The sequence below is a fragment of the Podarcis melisellensis genome, assembly GCF_964234715.1.
Source record: "Podarcis melisellensis genome assembly, chromosome: 5".
NCBI classification, from domain to species: Eukaryota; Metazoa; Chordata; class Lepidosauria; order Squamata; family Lacertidae; genus Podarcis; species Podarcis melisellensis.
The window spans coordinates 55,961,663-55,981,979 of NC_138537.1; the positions used below are offsets into that span (position 1 = coordinate 55,961,663).

Genomic DNA, 20,317 nt, shown 5'->3' on the forward strand with positions numbered 1-20,317 from the left:
GTTGTGCTGGCATTTCTTTGTACCTTGGATCCAATGTTTGTGCCCAGAGAGTCATTCTCCCTTTTGGCCTGGTGAGTAAAGGAGGCTATGGTACGGAATGCCACAAAATCATTGTTTCTAAGAACTGACATGCAAACAAATTAAAAAGAAAAACTTTGAATATAATTTGTGACAATTGCAACCTACTGATAGTGCACTATTGTGGCTTTCTTGGTATAAAATGAAGTGCCCATTCTACAAAAGTAGAGTATCATTATGTAGGCTTAGAACATGAAATACATTTCAATCATGCTTTCTGCAGCTACATTTACATCTGCTTCACATCTGACATCACATCTGATGACAGGTGTGCTTGGTTTTGGGAAAATAGCCTTGAGGGGGAAATGGGGAGGCCTAGCAGGTTAAATTTGGCCCATGGGCCAGAAATTCCCCATTCTAGGGTTAGGGGCACTTTCCTCATTATTACCATCATATGAATTTGTTGATTTCTCTTTAGCAGAGGTCTATGTGCTAAGTAAAGGATATAGCTTGATAAATACCTGCAGAAAGATACTGTTTTATACAATGCAGTGTAAAAATCTGAATGCTGCAAGTTTGATCACTTTTACTTTAGGCTATGAAATGTTAACATAAAAGTGTAGGATTGAATTTTACACAGTGCTTTTACTGTATAGCTTTTCTTTGCTGGCTGAAAACCAAAGAGGTTGGGGATTTTTTAAAAAAATCAAGTTCCTATTTTATAGTCTTCAGAAGCAATTTCTCTGGAACAGAGATTATAAAGCTAAACATGCTTGGAATAGCTTAGATGGCTTCAATATGGAAAATACGTTGTATGCTGCCACTTCTCTTACTGTAAAGAGTATTGTTTCACTTCCCTAGTTAATCTTCCTAAGATTCAAAAAGATTGAGTATATAGTTATTTCCTAGGATATGTAGTTATTTCCCAGAGAATGAACACCACTTCTTTCTGTGGTATAGTTTGGATTATCTCCCATTTCTTCTTTCTTGGTGTGTGGTAATAAGCCAGAAATTCCCCTGGAATTAATCCGAAGTCCCTATGTTTTCCAGCACTGAAACAAGGCAGGATTTTAAACCGTCATTTGCAGGTGGTTTAATATCCTAGCTTGTTCTAAACCTAGTAACCATAGTTTCCTGGTTTGAATCTAACTGAAAAGGAAGGTTAATTAAACACTTCCCAGCTTACCACAGTGTGTGGAGGAGAAAGGGGACTATGAGCACAAGTTTTGTTCCCCTTTGGGGCTTATTGAGTCAAAATAAGATTGTCTAAACCAGGCATAGACAAACTCCGGCCCTCCAGATGTTTGGGACTGCAATTCCCATCATTCCTGATCACTGGTCCTTTTAGCTAGGGATGATGGGTATTGTAGTCCCAAACATCAGGAAGGCCAGAGTTTGCCTATGCCTGGTCTAAACATAGTAAGTTCCAGGAGCTTCCTTTTGCGTTCTGTCATCTCTTTCATCCAGAAGGAGAGGGATCCTACCAAAGATATTATCTCATTTTCTCTGAAGGGCAGTTCAGTACATACTTGCACATCCTGTCTATTGCCAAGACTCTCACAAACTTATTTCCCTTCCAGTTTGCCATGATGGTGTTGGTGGATACTGTATTCTTCAGAGCAATAAGATCCTCTTTTTTCTGTACCAGGACTTCCTTGTTCCTGGAAGTCCATTTTGGGAAGATGAGGAAAGCATATAAAATGAACTCAGCTGTTTAAAATTAAGTATCCTAAATGCAATGTACCAAATGCACCCGCTCTTCAGGGGTGGCATTGCACTCCTGATTACACTTCCTTTGTTTGCTTTATTCTGGTACATCCATATTCAGTCAAGACCCCACATTTATGAAGTTATCCATGGCAGGCATCCACTTAGCACTTTTGAATGGTACCTCTTAGTCATTGCAATTTGCCCTTGCATGGGAACTTAGCCCTGTTGAGCCATCATAGCCCCTCCTTCAGATGGCTTGTAATGTTTTGTATTCAGCTTATGGCATTGACGGAGTAGTTATTTTGTGTGGTTTTTGGCTAGCTTATGGTGAATTGCTCAGGTAACACCCTTCCTGAAACAAAGGCGTGTCCTACTCAAAGTGATGTTATTAAGTTTATATGAACTGACTGGACTTGCTAAAACAAATGATCCATATCTCTCCCCACTTGTGTCCAATATGATAGCACTTTCCTCATTCACCTTGAGAGCCAATGTCTTATAGTGGTTAGTGTCAAGACCAGGACTGAGGAGAAGTACATTCAAATCCCTACTCAGCCATGGAGCTCAGAGGGTGATTGTAGACAAATCACAAATTCTTGACTTAGCCTACCTCATAGGGCTGTTGTGAAGAAAAATGAAGTGGGGATTAGCACCTTGTATGCCGCCCTGAATTTCTTGGAGGATAAAAATAATAATGTAGTAGTTTGTATACAGCCACAGGGAAGACTTCAGCGAGTTCTGTAGCTTCATATTGAAGCCAACCATTTTCAAGCTGCATCCTGTCTAACTTCTGTAATGTGTCTTTGGCAGATCTGTCACTGGAACTCTGGCACATTTGATCTGGTGCCCAATGAGAGAATTTTGCCAAGCAGCCCTAAGGTCATTTTAGAAGGGCTCCATTTATGTGATTTTTTTGATAGTATAATTAGATGGGGCTATAAGTGAGAACCAAATCTCATTAGTAATGTTTGAAGTCCTTCCACAGAGGCCCTGTGAATATAAGCAATTGATTCATCCCTTCTCTTAAACTACCATGCTGTAGACAAAAGGTTGCATGGACTTGATCTGCATACTCTCCTCCATGGACATGTACTGTATAGGTTTCTACCTTCATGTGAACTGTGGCAAAAATACTATGTACTGCTGCGAGCATACATTATCAGTTAGTGTGACTGGCAAGGCACAGAGCTCCACTGATGGCAACCAAATTCAGGGCCCTTCCCCAACTTAGGATCTCAATGTATGGTAAGGAAATGGTACAATAAATGGTAACTTGATTAAGAATGAACTGTCATTATCTTAAGTAATATTAGAAATTTTAACTTTATGACCCATCTTCCATGTCTCTAGGGGTTGTAGAAGGTGACTTAGCTGCTATTGAAGCATACAAGTCGTCAGGAGGAGATATTGCACGACAGCTTTCTGCAGATGAAGTACGCTTGTTAAATCGCCCTTCCGCTTTTGACGTGGGATACACACTTGTTCATCTTGCTATACGTTTTCAAAGACAAGATATGCTAGCAATTCTGCTTACAGAGGTGAGTTTTCACTTTTCCTGGTATGTGTGCTTATGGGAGTCTCTGCATCTGGTTCCAGAGCCAACTGAAGCATCAGCAGGGAATTTAATGAGAGTAGTGCTGAAGCCTTGGTGGTCAGTTTGATCCTTCTTGGTGAGGTATACCAGAGAGGTATATGAATAAGATGAATGGTGCCAATACCAATAGAGATTTTGCTGTCCCTTAGTCTTATCTTCTGTTTCCTGTTGTTGTTGTTTGTTTTATTCAATTTATATACTACCCTTTATTAAAAGATCCCAGAGTGGTGAGCAACATTAAGAACACATTTTACGGATTACAGTAATAAAAACCATAAGAATAGACTGCATAATAATAAAACAATCATAATAACAGCGCTACCCCCCCCACCCCACCCCTGCTTTAAGAGGCCATAGATTATTTAATAGCCAAAGACCTGGGTAAAGAGGAATGCTTTTGCCTGGTTTCTAAAGACATGTAATGCCAGATGAGCCTCTCTGGGAAAAGGCTTCCACAGAAGGGGAGCCACCACCCTGTTTGGGTTTAGTGAATGTGTGGCTATGTGAATGTGTGGCTCTCCAGAAGTTGTTGGACTCTTTAGTTCCCGTGAGCCATAGCCTGCATTTACAATAGTTGAGAGTGATGAGAGTTTTATTGTACTGATTATCCACATCTACTGGGTTATTTACTAACAGAAATGATTCATAGTGGTTGATGAGGAAACACGGATTCTTCCTCAGCAAAGCTTTGCTCTTCTGTATCTTTAACAATTATTAAATTTATAACAGTATAATTCCGGAGCAACTTACAGCATAAAACAAATACATAATTAAACTTCTGTGAAAACACTAAATATGAAACAGTCTTTTCAGAGGCTAGAAGTCCTTGGGAAAGGTCTTCAACTGGCTCTAAAAAGACATCGAAGTGGTTGCTGGATGGTCATTCCACAGTCATATTTGCAATCTAGAAAGGTCCCCAATTTCCCCAGCTTAGATGACAATGACACGCAGAGATAGGCCTCTGAAAATGACCACAGTGCACAGGCAGGTTGATGTGGTGTAGCTTTACAAGTCTCAAGCCATGTAGAGCTTTTAAAAACATTTTGAAATGTTCTCCAAAATAGATGGTGGAGCACTGGAGAAATATTCCAAGAATGTCTTATGTTCATTGAAGGGATTGTAGTTAACTTTCAATAAGTGAAATGAATAAATCCAAGACACTACCAGGCTAGGCAGAAAGGGACAGTGGAGCTGCGCATTTATGGACTTCTTCATGCCGGACATGGTTTCTATTTGGAGGTAATCTCAGTGTAGGAAATATGTTCCTTTTGAAGCAGCCCTGGATACCCTACCATGTTAGGAATTTTGATTCAGCTGTAAAGTACATCTTAGCTGTGTTTTATATTAGGAACACATGAATTCATGTGTTCGCTAGATATGGACAGAAATCAGGGCTGCTAAAACTTCCTTCTTGTTTTGTTTCTGAATGATGCCAGTTAGTTCAAAGACTTATCCAATGCTGGCAGCTCTTTCTAGGAACTCAATTTCAATTGATCACAGAGTAGCATTTAAGCTATGGAAGAAGTGACATACATCTCCTCAAAACCTAGTTCACTCTTTGGATAGTTTTGTCCTTCCTGCAAGGAGCTCGGGTTGGTATCCATGCAGGTATCCCCCTTTCCCTCTCACGGGGGGTAGGTTAGACTACAAATTCATTACTGCCCTGTGATCACCCAGCAACCTATATGGCTGAGCAAGAGTCAGAAGTGAGATGCCTCTGTTCCCAAGCCCACCATTCCAATAATGCAGAACATTGGGTCTTACTGTTACTGTCAGCTGTCCTTGGGTGGGGGATTCTCTTGCATTTTAACAGGTGTTGTCCATTTCTCTCTTAAATTAATAACATCATGAAACATCCTGTTACAGGTATCCCAACATGCAGCTAAGTGTATTCCAGCTATGGTATGCCCAGAGCTTACTGAGCAAATCCGACGTGAAATCGCTGCATCTCTTCATCAGCGGAAGGGAGACTTTGCCTGCTATTTCCTAACTGACCTTGTAACATTTACATTACCTGCAGGTAATTATGAGGTGCTTCTTTTATCTGGTAACTTGTCCTTAGCAGATAAATTGGTGTATGACATTGCCCACTTCTGACTACTACTTATACTTCCTAAACAGAAGTGCTGTAGGTTTTGAAAAATCTTCATTCATTAAGCTTCTTGCCTACACATGGAGTAAATTTCAGAGGAGAGGAAACTTCAGGAGAAAGACTGTTGTCACGGTTCCTTTATATTAACATTGAAATTACTTTGGGACTCATTCCTGTGTTTGCATAATAAAATACTCTTTCGGCTAAGGTTACCAGATTTTTTTCAAAGAATCCAGATTTTTTTGAAAAGAGAAAAAAAGTTATTAAAAAAAGTTTTTGTTTTTTTAATAAAAGTAATATCTTCTCTTCTGTGGGCAGTTGGCCGGGTGGCTGGGCGCTCTCGTTTCCGGCTCGATTTGGATTGCGGGGGGTCAGCGGTTCCCCCAGTTAATGTGCCAGGCGTCCCCGGTTCCCCCTTGGCAGTGGCAGCAGCAGTCTCAGCAGCCTGGAGCCAGCCTGCTAGCACACTTGGCTCTGGCTGGCTTCAGGAGCTGCTTGCTGCCATGGCGCCCGCCATTTTGCCTCGCTGGAAGTCCTCATATGATGTGTCTTGTGCCGTTGAACCAATCACACAACATTCATTCTCTAATAAGAAATCTATAACACTTAAAATATAAATCCAGGAACATTAAATGAAATCTGGGGGCATTCTGGGGACGGATTTTGTCGGGGGACAGATTTTTAAATCCGGGGACTGTCCACGGGAAATGGGGACATCTGGTAACCATACTTTAGGCCTATATTATAGTCTTGGATTCAAACTGTTTTGTTAGTAAATACCTTGGTCATGGAAGTATTTTAAATTCTGATAATGTACACCTGCCTGAGATCACTGTAGCTGTAAAATAACCAGAATTCTGCTGCTGACTTCATTCTACTGCTGCACAGCAAAGAGATTGCTGAGTTCTGAAGAGCATTCAGTTGCGATTGCACAATTGGTATAGTACAAGGGTGGGCAACCTTTTGTCTGTTGAGGGATGCATACCAGCAGTGGGCAAAGCTGCAGCTAATGATGACTGGAGCCAGAGACAAAATATTTATGTCTGTGTTCCTTAGCTTACTAGGGAGATCTGCTCTGGGAAACCTACTTCTCCATAAGGGTCTGTTGGAGCAGGTGTTGAAGCCCCTTTGCTCAGTGAAGTAGTGCAGCTCCAATCAAACATAGAAATGAATGTGGTGATAGTTCAGTCCGTATGACAGGAGCCATTGTGGCAAAAGTTGGGAGTATGTGAGTTTCTGAAAGCCCTCACAATAGCATCAGCATGTGATGGGTACAGTTCTCTGTGTCCCATTTGGCTCCATTGCAGACAGACCGGAAAAAAGAGAGAAGAAATTGGGCTCAGTATGCCTCAAAGGCCCTGAGGTCTCCCCGCACCCTGGGTCCCAGACTCAAAGGATAGCTAATTACTGTTTGTTTCCCTTCAGCCTGAACTCCTAACTGAGGTGACCAGATAGCTGAGAGTTGTCATCTGTATATTTCCAATGGTGCCAACATTTAAGTGAAGTATGGTTCCTTTCTCCCACCAGTTTCTGAATATTTTTGCAGAACTTGGACTTAAAAAAGAAAAGAAAAAGCAGTCGCTTGTATAACTTGAGGAAACTCTCCAGTATGTAGGGACCATTTCTGCTTTGAAACTATTTTTGTAGCAATTGTACGTGAGTAGTGACCTCATAAACACAGAATCCCTGTGTTTCTGTTACTGCAGAGAATTTCTTGATGCTAAAGATAGTATTTTAAAGAGGAAAACGGCCATAGCTGTTCTAAAAACAGAAACATTCCTTTTCTCCAACTGTACGTGTTGTACTTAATTTGTTCTGATTCACTAGATCATGTAATGCGAAACAGTCTGACTGCTCTAGTAAGTGAAAATAATTACATTTAGTATATCTATTTTGGTAGGTGGGATGAGATAGGGAAGGAAATATGGATGGTGTTACTTGAAGATATAACGTAGAGCTCTAACAGCTGAGAAACTTCAGTCTTCTTTTCCTAATTTTGTTTTGTTTGAAGATGCCAGTGCAACACAGAACTGATAAAATATATTGTATTTCCTATATTAAATTTCCTACACAGAGATGCATAGCTGTGTGGGAGACGTATGAGCTTGATTTTTTTTCCATTGAAGGCACCCTAATCAGACATACGAAGCTGCCTTACACAAGTCAGACTACTGGTCCACCTAGCTCAATGTTGTTTACACTAGGGTTACCAGATGTCCCCGTTTCCCAGGGACAGTCCCTGGATTTGCGAATAAATCCTCGAACAAATTCCATCCCCGGAATGTCCCCGGATTTCATCTAATGTCCCCGGGAAACGCAGCAGCGGCAGTCTCAGCAGCCTGGAGCAGTTGGCTCTGGCTGGCTTCAGGAGCTGCTTGAAGGTCCCCATATGATGGTGGTGCAGGGGCTCTAAGATGCAGCTTCTGGGCTGCCTCCACCTTCCTGACCCCAGCAACTAAGCTGTGAAGGGAGGCTTCATGCTGCCTATTGGAGCAGCCTCCCAACTCCTACTTGCATGGAAGCAGGGGCGGGGCGGGGATCTCTCCTTTCTCAGCTGAGGGATCCCCGCCCCCTCCTGCTTGCATGCAAGTAAGAATGGGATTGGGGATGCTCCAATGGCTTCACCGCCGCGGCTCTTGGCCCTCCTTCTCCGCCATCCATGCCTGACCCACTGCGCACTGCTTCACCACCACCACCACTGAAGAACCAACAACTCAAGGGTTGCCCAGGCTCATGGACAAAGGAGATAGAAGTCTCGGAGGAAGGGAAAATGTGGCGGTTGAGGTCAAGGCAGTGGCAGACAACCCTCTGTTGTCCCTGGATTCATTGAAAAAAAATCTGGTAACCTTAGTTTGCACTGTGTGGCAGAGGCTCTCCTGGGACTATCTGCAGATGCTCTACCACTCAGCTACACGCATTGGCTGCCTCACTTGTATACCCAATAGATATTTTATTCTGGATGGTGAAAGCAATATGATTGCTATGTAGATGATTATGCAGGATTGTAGCCTTAAGAACATTTAGGCATTTTTAGTTCCAATTTTAACATATCCTACACCAGTGAAGAACGTTGCAGTTGGCAACATCAAAACTTTATCATCAAAACTTGCCAGGTGACAGCAGCAATGGAGAAGTTTTGTTGTGTGCCCTCCATTCAACCCTAACACGCTGCTCTGGTGTCATCCAGAGGTGGCATTCCTGTGAAATGCATGCCTGATGCATTTTGATAGGGATGTGAGGAGCTCTGGGAAATACTTTTGTCAAGGTTTCTGGCATCTGGGCTGCTGCTGAAGCAGTTTAATAGGACCCAATGAAGAAACTCTGTCCTGTAAGCCCCCTCCCCACTGTAACTCCCAGGTAAGTTTCTTTAGCATGGTGGAAGTGTGGCATGGTGGAAGTGCTGGACCTCATTGATCTCCTGGTATTAGGGACACCGTGGGGCGCAATGTTCTAAGTGGGCTTCAAAATGAAACCTTTTTTGTCCTGTTTTTGAGTGTGGAGAGCATATTTAGGATTAGTTGAGATTGGAGCCATAATTTCATATAGAGAAATTATAAAGTATTTCACATAGTGTACTTGCGCTGGTTTGTCCTATCTCTTTCTGGGAACTAAAGGACTGTTTCACTTGGTGTGATTGTCATGTGAATAGCTGTTCATATGGAATATGTGGATTCTAGAGTTCAGTCACTTGTCATGCTCATTCTTCGTTTTGCAGATATTGAAGACTTGCCACCAACAGTCCAAGAGAAATTATTTGATGAAGTACTTGACAGAGATGTTCAAAAAGGTAAATATGGTATCTCATTATGTAAGGTTTTATATTATGTTGCATTGGATATTGTATCTTGATGTTCTGCATAATATTTGCTATTTTATTTTACTTATATACATGGTGAGATGCTTATTGTTGCTTAATTATGTTACTTAAAGTGGAATTTATCATTATTAATATTATTAGCAGTAGTACTATGAATGGAATACAAAAATGATATATTCATGTTAAGATATGTGAACCACTTACAGATTTCTGTTGAAATGTACAGTGGTGTGCAAGTTATTCATAGATACCTTATTGTTTTTGATAGCCTGCCCTGAGAAAACTGAAGTGTCAGTTGTTAGTTTTTATGGAGTATTAATAGAAATATATGAAAGTCTGTACTATGATACTCAGTCATAACTGAGTTGTACATTTGCATGCACACCACCATAACTGCATTAACAATTATGAAAGGAACTTCATTGCTGTATTCTGCTAATCATTCTAGAATTTCAAAAGCATGTACACTAGTATCTTGAAATGCAACAGGTATTTTTTGTAGGATTTAGGATGATTAACATTGTGTTGCTTGTTATCTTCTAGAACTTGAAGAAGAATCTCCCATTATAAACTGGTCACTGGAATTGGGTACGCGTTTGGACAGTAGACTTTATGCACTTTGGAATCGGACTGCAGGGGACTGCCTGCTTGATTCAGTACTACAAGCTACATGGGGCATTTATGATAAGGACTCGGTGCTACGTAAAGCGCTTCATGACAGTTTACATGATTGTTCTCATTGGTAAGTAGAAATCAAGAACGAAAATGAACACAGCTTATTCAGATGTCTTATCTTGAAAAATGCAAGCTTCTTTGTTAAGACTACCTGGATACCTGCTGCTGTCATAGGATGGAGGAAGGAATTTGGAGGATTTCTGCTTCAGTGGCTTGGAATCTTATACAAAATTGCCTTTCTGGCATCTATGGAGAAAAAGTCTGTGTTGTACCATTAAAGTAGTATAATTGATCAATCAGTTCAAAATGGCTTTTGTCCAATGCAATATATATAAAGTTGTTACTGAAGTAATCATGTCATCTTTGCTGCTTGTTGCTGTCCTCATAAATATCTGGGGCTCTGGAAAATGTCACAAACCTCTGTTGACATAGTTCTAAACCATATCACTTCCTTAACTAGAATTGCTGTGCAAAATCTTTTCATTATGTGAACTTTGAATCTGGTATATTGATTACCATAGAGCTGCAGACTACAACTTCACTATGGATTGGAGGTGATTTTTTGTACAGCATGCCAAACTACTTCTCTTGAAGTGTGAGCATCCTAAAGTCAATAGGAGAGGAAAAGTAACTGGGACTGGTTTAATCAGTTAATGGGGCATCTGGAACTGGGAAATGATTTGGGGAGGTAATAGTTTTGGGTGTTTAGTAGCTGAGACTCAGACCTCACTTTTATCTTGGTTTGTGGCCTTGGTTCTCAATCTGGTGTGGCACTGATTTCAGCCATGATCAGCCAGATCACTCTTATGAGGGCAACAGTGTGTTACTGTTTCCTTTAGCAACTCTCATGCATAGCTATACCTATTCTGACCATGGAAATTACAGTAAGTTATAATGATTAATAGAAACTTTTATGGATGGAGTAGGTAGCACTGATGGAAGTTGGTGTCAGAATTGCTTTGGAGTCAGTGGCTATGCATTGCATTACCCCAGTTTGTAAAGGCACCACTACCACTGCTATGAGTTCTACTTATCTAGGCTAGGTCTTGGATCAACAATATCTCTTTCATGTGTCATTACTGTCCTCCTCCTCCAGCCATGCCTTCTCCCATTGAACACTGAGATAGGTAGTTCTGCTGCACTCTTCAAGATTTCTTGCACCTACTCACTCCTGGTACATTCTGCCTACAATCCACTCTCTTGAAGATGGTCACAGATGCTCAGCCAGACAAAGAACCCAGCCATAGGCCTATTACAGCCACCACACACTAAGAAAGACAACACAATTACAACACAACAATTAATCTCCAGTTGAACTCCTTTCACAGGCATTCCACCCCATCTCTTACCTGGGGCATCACAGACATACCATGTCCATTGCTTCCCACTCAGGGGATGCTAACTCCCAGGTTCCAGCAGTTGCTCATACTGGGTTATCCAATGTGAACAGGGGAAAAAAACTTTATAATAATTCAAAATTCAGTCAAGAGATGCTAAATGAGCTATGTTTCAACCAAATAATATATATATATTTCTCAGAATTTGGCATTTATTGTCCAATTTTTTATTCAACTTCTCTCCTCCTGTAAAATACCTGGCTGAAGTAGCAAGAAAAGTATTGTGTGTGAATCTGAAGAAATCCACTTTCAGTGAAAGCTTGCATAGTTCGGTACGATCTTGAATTATGAAAATGCATCTTGAGTCCTTTTATGCTATTTTTGTAGGTTCTATACCCGATGGAAAGAATGGGAGTCATGGTACTCCCAAAGCTTTGGTTTACACTTCTCACTGCGAGAAGAACAGTGGCAGGAAGACTGGGCATTTATACTTTCGCTTGCTAGTCAGGTAAGACACACGTGTGTGTGTGTGTGTGTGTGTGTGTGTGTGTGTGTGTGTTAAAAAAGCATGGGGAAGCACAGTTAAAAGTTACTTGCATTTTATGTTCACAGCTCCTATTTATTTGAATCTTACGGTTACTATTTATGTACTTCTGTTCTTCACTGACATATTCTCAGTTTAAAAGTTACTGATGGCTTGGATGTGGCAGGACCACTTTGGATTGTTTTCCATCCTGTTTGGGTATATTTTGCCAAAGTTTTTGTCTGCTGTAAGAATATGATGTTGGACTGAGTTGGCCTTTGGTCTGATCTAGTAGGACTCTTCTTAAGGCCTATCTTGCTCTAGCATCTTATTTTCTACAGTGGCCAATCAAATGCCTATGGAGAGCCTAAAGGTGGGACTTGAGGGCAAGTATCTCTCTTCTGCTGTTGTTTCCCAGTGACTGAAATTCAGAGGTACAGTGTCTTATGCACAAATGATCATTTAGCATTTTTCATTCTGAGTACTTTTAGGTCACACAATATAACAAATGTGACATGAAGTAAAAAGCAAATGAGTAGCACCTCCAGAATAGAAGCCCTTATTCTGCTTTATTGTAATTGCCACTGTGGTACTGAAGAAGCATATGAGATTTCATAATGCATTGGTCACATTTTACTATAATGTTAAAATTTCTTCTCTATTGAAAATACAGTCTTGTATAGTAATTAGTACACAGAAATTTTAGGTAAAGTGATGGTTTGGGCAAGGCTAAAAATATAAGGGTGCCTGAAGAAACATGTCCTTGTTTGTTACTTTTACCTTCTTAGCCAGGGGTCGGCAAGGTTGACCTTGCCTGGGCTGATTCACTCCAGCGGAGATCCCTCTGTGGGCCCGATTGTGAGCGTGCGCGGCCGCGATTTCCACTGCCTGTGCAGATGTGATTTTCGGCGTCTGAGCATGCGCAGACACGTTTTTTGGCACCGCAGAAGCGAGTCGCCACACTACACCGGTTTAGCGCAGCACGCAGGCAGCTTAGTTCAGGGACGGCTCGTGGGCCGGTTAAATGACCCCTGTGAGCCGCTTGTGGCCTATGGGCCTTAGGTTGCCTACCCCCGCTCTTAGCTATTGTTCCTAGAAGGCTACAGGGGAAATCTGACTAAAAGTAGACAGAATTGGTAGCTGAATCTTGTGGATTTATTCTGGCCCCTCCCCCATAATAATTTAAGCACTAACCCAATGATTATTGCATATACTTACTGGATAATTATAGCTTTCAAAATGCAAACAATTCCAAAAATAATTGATATGTAATTAACATCCGAACAATGTTCATGACTTCAGTTACATGACGATTTTGCTGAAATCAAAGGCTCAGTCAATTGGTCTTTCTCATGTGATAGATACTATTTTTATTTGAAGTGTTGTTCTCTTTGATACAGCCTGGAGCAAGTTTGGAACAGACACACATTTTTGTACTTGCACATATTCTTAGAAGACCAATTATAGTTTATGGAGTAAAATATTATAAGAGTTTCCGAGGAGAAACTTTAGGATATACCCGTTTTCAAGGTAAGTGTGACTTACATTAATGTTTGTTATAGAAAGGATTGCTTACATCCTGAGTGTTCACATTTTTCTATTTTAGATTTGACAGAGAGTAGATTCAGCAGTGCTCTACCGACCTTCTTAAGAGCACTCTGCTAATGTGGCTGTTTTCAAGGGGTCCTCTTTGCCTTCTTGCCTTAAAGTGACAAAGCACTGAAAGTCCCAACAGCTTTCAGAGATCAGTTATGGAGGCTAGAGTCATTACTTGATCTTTTTCTCTCTGATGATGCTGTAGCTTCTTCCATTCTTGGGTGCTTTCTGTAATGGGAGAGAGGCAGATAGGGAAGGCATGGTATAACATGGTATTTTGCTACAGTGCTCTGCCTGCTACATGTGTGTGCTCCACTGCAGCAGTGTGTTTGCACTTGGATCCTTGGGGCTAGTCTGGCAAGAGTCTGATAACAAGGGTCTGTTGTGGATCCAAATTGTGTGTGTGTAAATGCTCCTTCCCCAGTACAGCAGTCGCAATATGAAGTCAGTCCATGTAAGTGAGTATAACTTTGGCTACAGATAGGTTGAGTGCATGATACCATAATACTTAACTGCCATACAATTTAAATGCATTGCCACCTACTTTTCTTAAGAGGACACAAAACAGGAATTATGTTAAGTGAGTGCAGGAGAGCCATTGCTCTGTCAGGAGACATGCTGAGGGCAATCTCATGTGCAAATGCACCGGGCAGAGTTTTTTCTATGAAAGGTTGCTATGCTACATATGTACTTGGATTACTCACTGCTATTTTTAAACCCTCTCAAGGCAGGTCACGTTCCTAGTTTAGTTGTTTTGATGAAGCATCTATGAATAACTTCTGATGTGCTAGAAGACTGTCAGGGGGAGATTCAGTTATATGTAATGAGAGGCTGTGGGGACTAGATTAATGGACACCGAGTCAAATATGGCTTCCACTTCTTCAATACACAGGACAGTTTGTATTTTAAGTTCATGCTCATGGGTTTATCATTGAAAAAAAGCTTGCATAGAATATTAGATTGCCTCTTGGGAGTTGTTACTGGAGCTCACGATGTTGGCAGTCTTTTAATTGCCAACTTTAGGAAGAGAGTATTGTGTCTTATATTTTACTCTGTGGTCCACAGTAAAATATATTTTATAACCACTAATTAAAATGAGTCAGCTTCCTAAATTTGAAACCAGTATCACGATGTATTAAAAGACATATTGAGATGTACATTGTAAATGTGGTTTATGTCATGCTTTCAGATGATTTTTTCTCCATCAGCATAATTAATTTGCAGTGTTCCATTGATTTAACCCCTTTCATCACTCCTTCTTTGTAGGTGTATATTTGCCTTTGTTATGGGAACAGAGTTTTTGTTGGAAAAGCCCTATTGCTCTGGGCTACACAAGGGGCCATTTCTCTGCTTTGGTTGCCATGGAGAATGATGGCTATGGCAACCGAGGTGCTGGTGCTAACTTGAACACTGATGATGATGTTACTATTACTTTTTTACCATTGGTCGACAGTGAAAGGAAGCTGCTGCACATTCACTTCCTGTCTGCTCAAGAGGTAAGAAACACTAAGCAGTTCAGTGTTCAGTGAGATGCTGCATCAGCAGAAAAGGAAAAGGGGAAAAAAAGCCTCTCTGGAGAATCTATATGGCAGAGAGCCTATAGCTGATATGTGGCAGTTGCAAAGACATTTGAAAACAGATTGCAGTAGTTTGATTAATAGGCATGAGAAGCCTTGTGTGCCAACTTGGTGTTGCCTTTCTGTTCTGAAATTGGTTTGTGAGAGTGGTTGGTGTTGGGGGGGGGTGTGGTGTTGGTGTTATTGTTTTTAAACAGATGTATTAGTAAAGCTTTTGAAGAAAAGCTAAGGCTTCCCAACCAGAAATAACAGGCAAAACAGTGTGGTCGAATGTTCTGCTGGTGTGAGTTATAGATCTCTATAAGTTTCTCCCTCCGTCTGTCTCTTTGTCTCTGTCTCCGTCTCTTTCTCTTTGTAATTAGAAAGTGAAAATTTGAAAGCCTAAAAAGGGCTACAAGACCCCTTAATAATATTTAACCATTTCATTTGTATGCTTATTAAAAGAAGACTGCAAAGTTGAGAGTAGCTGAAAGCATAGGACTTTTATTTATTCTTATTTTCTGCCTGCCTAATGGTGGGGTGTGCATTCTTAAAAGTTCCAATACCTTGTGTTTGTAAAACACAGAGCTGGCAGTTACATAAAATTTAATTTATAGGAAGGAAAAAGTAGGATATTAATGCACTGCTTTAGATAGTCCATTAAAAAAATCCACTTTCCTAAGACAGTCTTCCTGGAGCACTTTAAATGTTGCAGGGCACCCCCTTTTTTAAAAAAAGTTGTGGTCACTAATCTGATTTTAATCATGTCCTAAGTGTTGTGTTCTTTTTCTGAAGATTGGTAATGAGGAACAACAGGAGAAGCTGCTCAGGGAGTGGCTGGACTGTTGCGTGACGGAGGGTGGAGTCCTAGTTGCTATGCAGAAAAGTTCTCGCCGGCGCAACCATCCCTTGGTAACACAGATGGTAGAGAAATGGCTTGATCGCTATAGACAAATTCGCCCCTGTACATCCCTTTCAGATGGAGAAGAAGATGAAGACGATGATGATGAATGATAAAATTGAGATACCTGGCTGAGAATAATGTGTGGTGAGGTCCCCCAGCACTTGGGGCGTGCGCTAGCAATTTGTTACACAACGACCTAATTGTAGCAGGAAGCAGCCTGCGTAAGATTTTTAATCGGCATGGGGAGAATTCAGAGGCTCAACATATATGTGAAGACAGCTACGTTGGTTGGACTACAGTTTGTAAAAAAGCAAAGCCCTAATTTTATTACCAAGACAGAAAGCATTTTTCTTTCCAGTTGTACATCTGCCTATAAATGTACCGCATGTAGTTGTGTAAGAAAGTTGTGTAATTGGAAAAAGTATTACCAGCATCTTAAAATAATTGAAAAAAAATTCTTTTGAATAAGGGCACTTAAAAGCACACCGTAGATTAATATTTGTTCTTTTTGAGACTTACAGTAAAACTTGGTTCTTCTACATCACTTCCTAAGCATTCTAACAGACCCATTTTATATGCAATCTTCCTAATGCCCCGGTCAGGTGATGTGGCTTTTCTTTTTGCTGTTGAAGCCATATACTCAGAGTGAGTCAAAAGTATGAGCAGTTCATTGTTTTTATTCAGATTTGAGTTACCTTTGTGCCCATTATAAGAAGATAAAATGTTAAAGGGAAAAAAAAAACCACCAACCTATGGAAGGGATGATACATTTTGATTGAGTGAACTTTGTTTTTTTTTTGTAAAGGATTCTCTGCTGTCCGTTAATATTTTGTATCTCTTATTTGGAATATTTTCCCCCCTTCCAGCATACTTAAAGTAGTCAGAGAAGTACTGTTCCAGAGAGCTATATGCTAACTACCGTGTGGAATCTGCTACATCTAACCTGAACTGAAAAAAAACGCATTTTGTCCAAACCTGATCTTGCTGTGAGTTGTACAATAGAAATTACTATTTTATCAAGCCTTTCCCCTGCAAGTTAAAATCACCTCCATTAAGGAGCACTCCTTGGTCATTAAAATTGAGTGAGAAAGCACTTTGGCAGTTTTCCTTAAAAGCCTTCATTCTAAAGCTTTGTTTTAAAGTACTGTATATTATCTTTCCTTGGTATGTAAACTTTGGAATTTTTTGCATGTTGATTGATTGTGGCCACATTTGAATATGTAAGTTTCCTGAAAGTATAAGTTCAGAATATATTCTCCAGTAGAAAATTCTTTTTTTATTATACTTGATAACTTTAGCCATGCTATCTTGAATGGATATAGCCTATCCAAAAACCTCACTTTAAAAAAACACTAAAGGTTGAATAGTTTTGTATGCATAAAGCAGATCCTGATAAGCACTTTTTGAAGACTAATGATGGTGGAAATGAGGACAAGCAACCTCTTGCAAAATAGATTTCCTTGTTTAAGAATCTGGACAGGAGCCGTACATTTACATATGTGTAAAAATATATATAGGAACCCTTCAGAATTTGCTGCTTTTTCTAAATGTGGATTAGATGGTGTTGAGATATACTTTACAAAAGTAATCCTGTTGACAAGCCTACCCTGAAATTTCTTCAAGGTACTACATTGAAGAAGTACATTGATTCAGCTTTTTGATCTCTGAAATGTAAAAGGATGGATGTGTTTGTATGTGTTTTGGTCATTAGTTCTCTCTTTTGGTGCATGCAGAGATTATTGGGCAAAGGTACATGCTTACCTTCGATGAGTCAAATTTCCTAAGCTGGAGAATAATTGGATTTCTTTTAAAAAAACAGGTCCTGCTTTTATGTGCAATTCTAATTTTAGGTTTTCTAAATGCTTTTTCTGCCTACATTACATACTTAGTGGTGGAATCCCCATAGTCCTGGACCAATGCAATAAGCTGTGCTTTTGTGGGAGGAGTCAGTTACCTAAAATAATGGAAGTTTTTTTTTAAAGATCTGAGTCACTGTGCTGCCATCTATAGCTGATTCTAGTTCGATACATATGTCTTAAATGTAAGCATTACTATCCTAGTAGGGGGAAATGGCTGAATCTCCAGCCATCTTTATTCCGCTGCAGTAGCAAAGCCTGAAATTTTTGGAGTCTTTTTGGATGAAAGTGCTTGCTGCTGTCTGGAATAAAAAACACAATAATGTGCATTTTTACTGGCTCCTAGCTACATATACAGACAGAAACATTGAAGCCACTTCTTGTAGTCTCAGTACAGCCCTGTGATAATCAGTGGTGGTTAGTGGTTTTATAGATTGTAATTCCAGTAGCTGTTGCAGGGCTGGAGAATAGGCATTGAGCAAGTTGTGGCGAGCCTCAAACACTGCAGTAATGCATGGGTCTCTAACCTGATACACCTTTTTTTAAAAAAAAGTCCAGGCTTTGCCACTTATTGTGATCTAAGTTACAGTTGAGGTAGTATTTTTTTTTTAATTAAACCACCATTTCTGAAGCTGAAGGGCAAGTTCCATCTTGAGTCTATAGTTGAGATATATTATAAAAATTTATTATATATTTTCTGCTTTAAGTAGTGGTTTTTCATCCATCTGAATTGCTTGGTTGTGTTCTTTTTGGACTGCAAAATTTGCTGCCCCCTCTCCTTAGAAAAAAAGAATCACTTCATGTGGTAAAACAAAAAGGAATGGTTTGGCAGCAAAATGGCTCCCCCTTCTTGCCATCTCAGACCATTTTGTATCTTAATTACTTTTGATATCTTGTTTGAAGCTTTGTTCTACTGCATAAACCTATGCTTCCTGAATCACGCTAACATTTTAAGAACTCTACAATGACATACGTCCTCTGTACTAAGATGACTTCCACACCCACAACTGTTATATGGAAGTTTGACTTACAGCCTCCTCTAAAACTACATTTTCCTCTAGTTTTACGTGGAGTTTTCTTTTCTTTTCTTCAAGTTAGTACCTGGAAGTAATACAAAGATAATTGCATCCAAGCAGCCAAATTTTGCACCAGGGGTTCCTAGCAGATTCACTGGCAGTAGCAGAGTCTGCCTCAAATGTGAGTGTCCTATTAGAATATACATTTTCATCAACATTAATTATGCCTATCTGGAATGCCACTGCCTGGTCTAAGAACAAAGTTCCAACAATAGCAGCTTCTTAAAATCACTAATGCCAGTGTAAATGTTGTTTCACCTTCATTTGTGTGGCTTCCTAAATGTTCTCTGTAACTCACCAATGTTCCTCCTCCTGATTGCTCTATACTGGTGTCTATGGTAAGTTATTCATAATTGCAGTGTTAGATCATTGACACAGCTATGAAGTTGACTCCCTTGAATATGTTCAAAGCTGGTAATGTGCTTTTCCATTAATTTAAAACAAAACAAATATAAGTTTTGTAACAATGGTTTGCTTTCAGTTTGTCTGTTAATGTATTATTCTGTGTCTTTTTTCTCTTCCCCCTACCCTCAAATTCCATTCTAGTCCTTATTTATTCATTTCGAATGGACACTGCTGTTAGGTTGGGAGGTCATACAGCCTGCGTTTGCCATGAAATCACATCTGTATTACATTTGCGGTTGGACCTAGCTCTTACTATCCCAGTCATCTTGTCTTTTACTGCCGCTGTCCCAACGGTTGCATGGACTCATTGCGTGGTCAGTGTTGGTGGCAGCTTTTACTCTTTTCTCTCCACTTCCCATGGCTCTCAACTTCTATTCCACATAGCTTAGCAATGCGTTCTGAGGATTGCAGTTTTTTAAAAAAATATTATCATTCTTAATGGTGTTTTTGATGCACATTTAGTGCTTTACTGTTTAAAGGAATCCTGTAAATTTGGGTTGAGAGAAGACTGACTTGGCATAGGTCCTATATTGAGTTAGTGGCTAAAGCTATTTTGAATTAAGGTTTCCAACGCCACAGTTGGTACAACAAATAATAGTAGCTTGTAGTTCACTAGTCTGGTGTGGGTTTCATGGGCCGCGCTTTGCGCTCAGAGTAGTCCTTGGTCAGAGCTCCCCTCTCCCTCCCACATTCTGTTTGAAATGAGAGAATAAGCAGGCAGCAGGCTCTTAGGAGTTATGCAGTCTTGCATCTCTCCTGCTTCTGGTCTAGGAAACTCTGGGTTGCGTCCAACAAAGCAGTTCTGTTAGCATAAGGACTTGGGCTGTGCATTGGGACTTCTTCTCCCTCACCTCTCTCAGGGCACCTCTTGTAATTTCCTCAAATCTGTTACAAGATCTGGAGTCTATCTTAATGTACCCATTAGTTTCTGCAGTGATGAGGGTAGGAGAGTGAGCACAGAATAGTGGAAAGTTCATCCCCATTTTGTTTTGAGTAAAGTCTTAGGTGCCAGCTATTGTCTGAACAAGCCATTAACTGACACACTGTGGTCTCCTCTTATATTCAGACAGGATTTTTGCTGGAACTGTGAGGTGCAGATACTCTAGAGGAGTCTTGTTGGTTTGCTTGGAACTTTTTTAAGTACACAGGATTTTGGGG

General features: G+C 40.3%; 1 protein-coding gene across 2 annotated transcripts in view; it reads left to right on the forward strand.

Moving 5' to 3' along the window:
- The window catches only part of ZRANB1 (zinc finger RANBP2-type containing 1), a 280,696-nt gene extending 261,473 nt beyond the window's left edge, over nt 1–19,223 (forward strand). For both annotated transcript variants that reach the window (XM_081912699.1, XM_081912698.1), the window contains exons 4-11: nt 3,079–3,266; nt 5,189–5,342; nt 9,130–9,201; nt 9,775–9,973; nt 11,631–11,751; nt 13,167–13,296; nt 14,629–14,858; nt 15,714–19,223. In XM_081912699.1, coding sequence (XP_081768825.1) covers nt 3,079–3,266; nt 5,189–5,342; nt 9,130–9,201; nt 9,775–9,973; nt 11,631–11,751; nt 13,167–13,296; nt 14,629–14,858; nt 15,714–15,932 — 1,313 coding nt within the window. In that variant the 3' untranslated portion in view covers nt 15,933–19,223. The remainder of the gene's footprint in view (nt 1–3,078; nt 3,267–5,188; nt 5,343–9,129; nt 9,202–9,774; nt 9,974–11,630; nt 11,752–13,166; nt 13,297–14,628; nt 14,859–15,713) is intronic.
- The last annotated feature ends 1,094 nt before the right edge of the window (nt 19,224–20,317 follow it).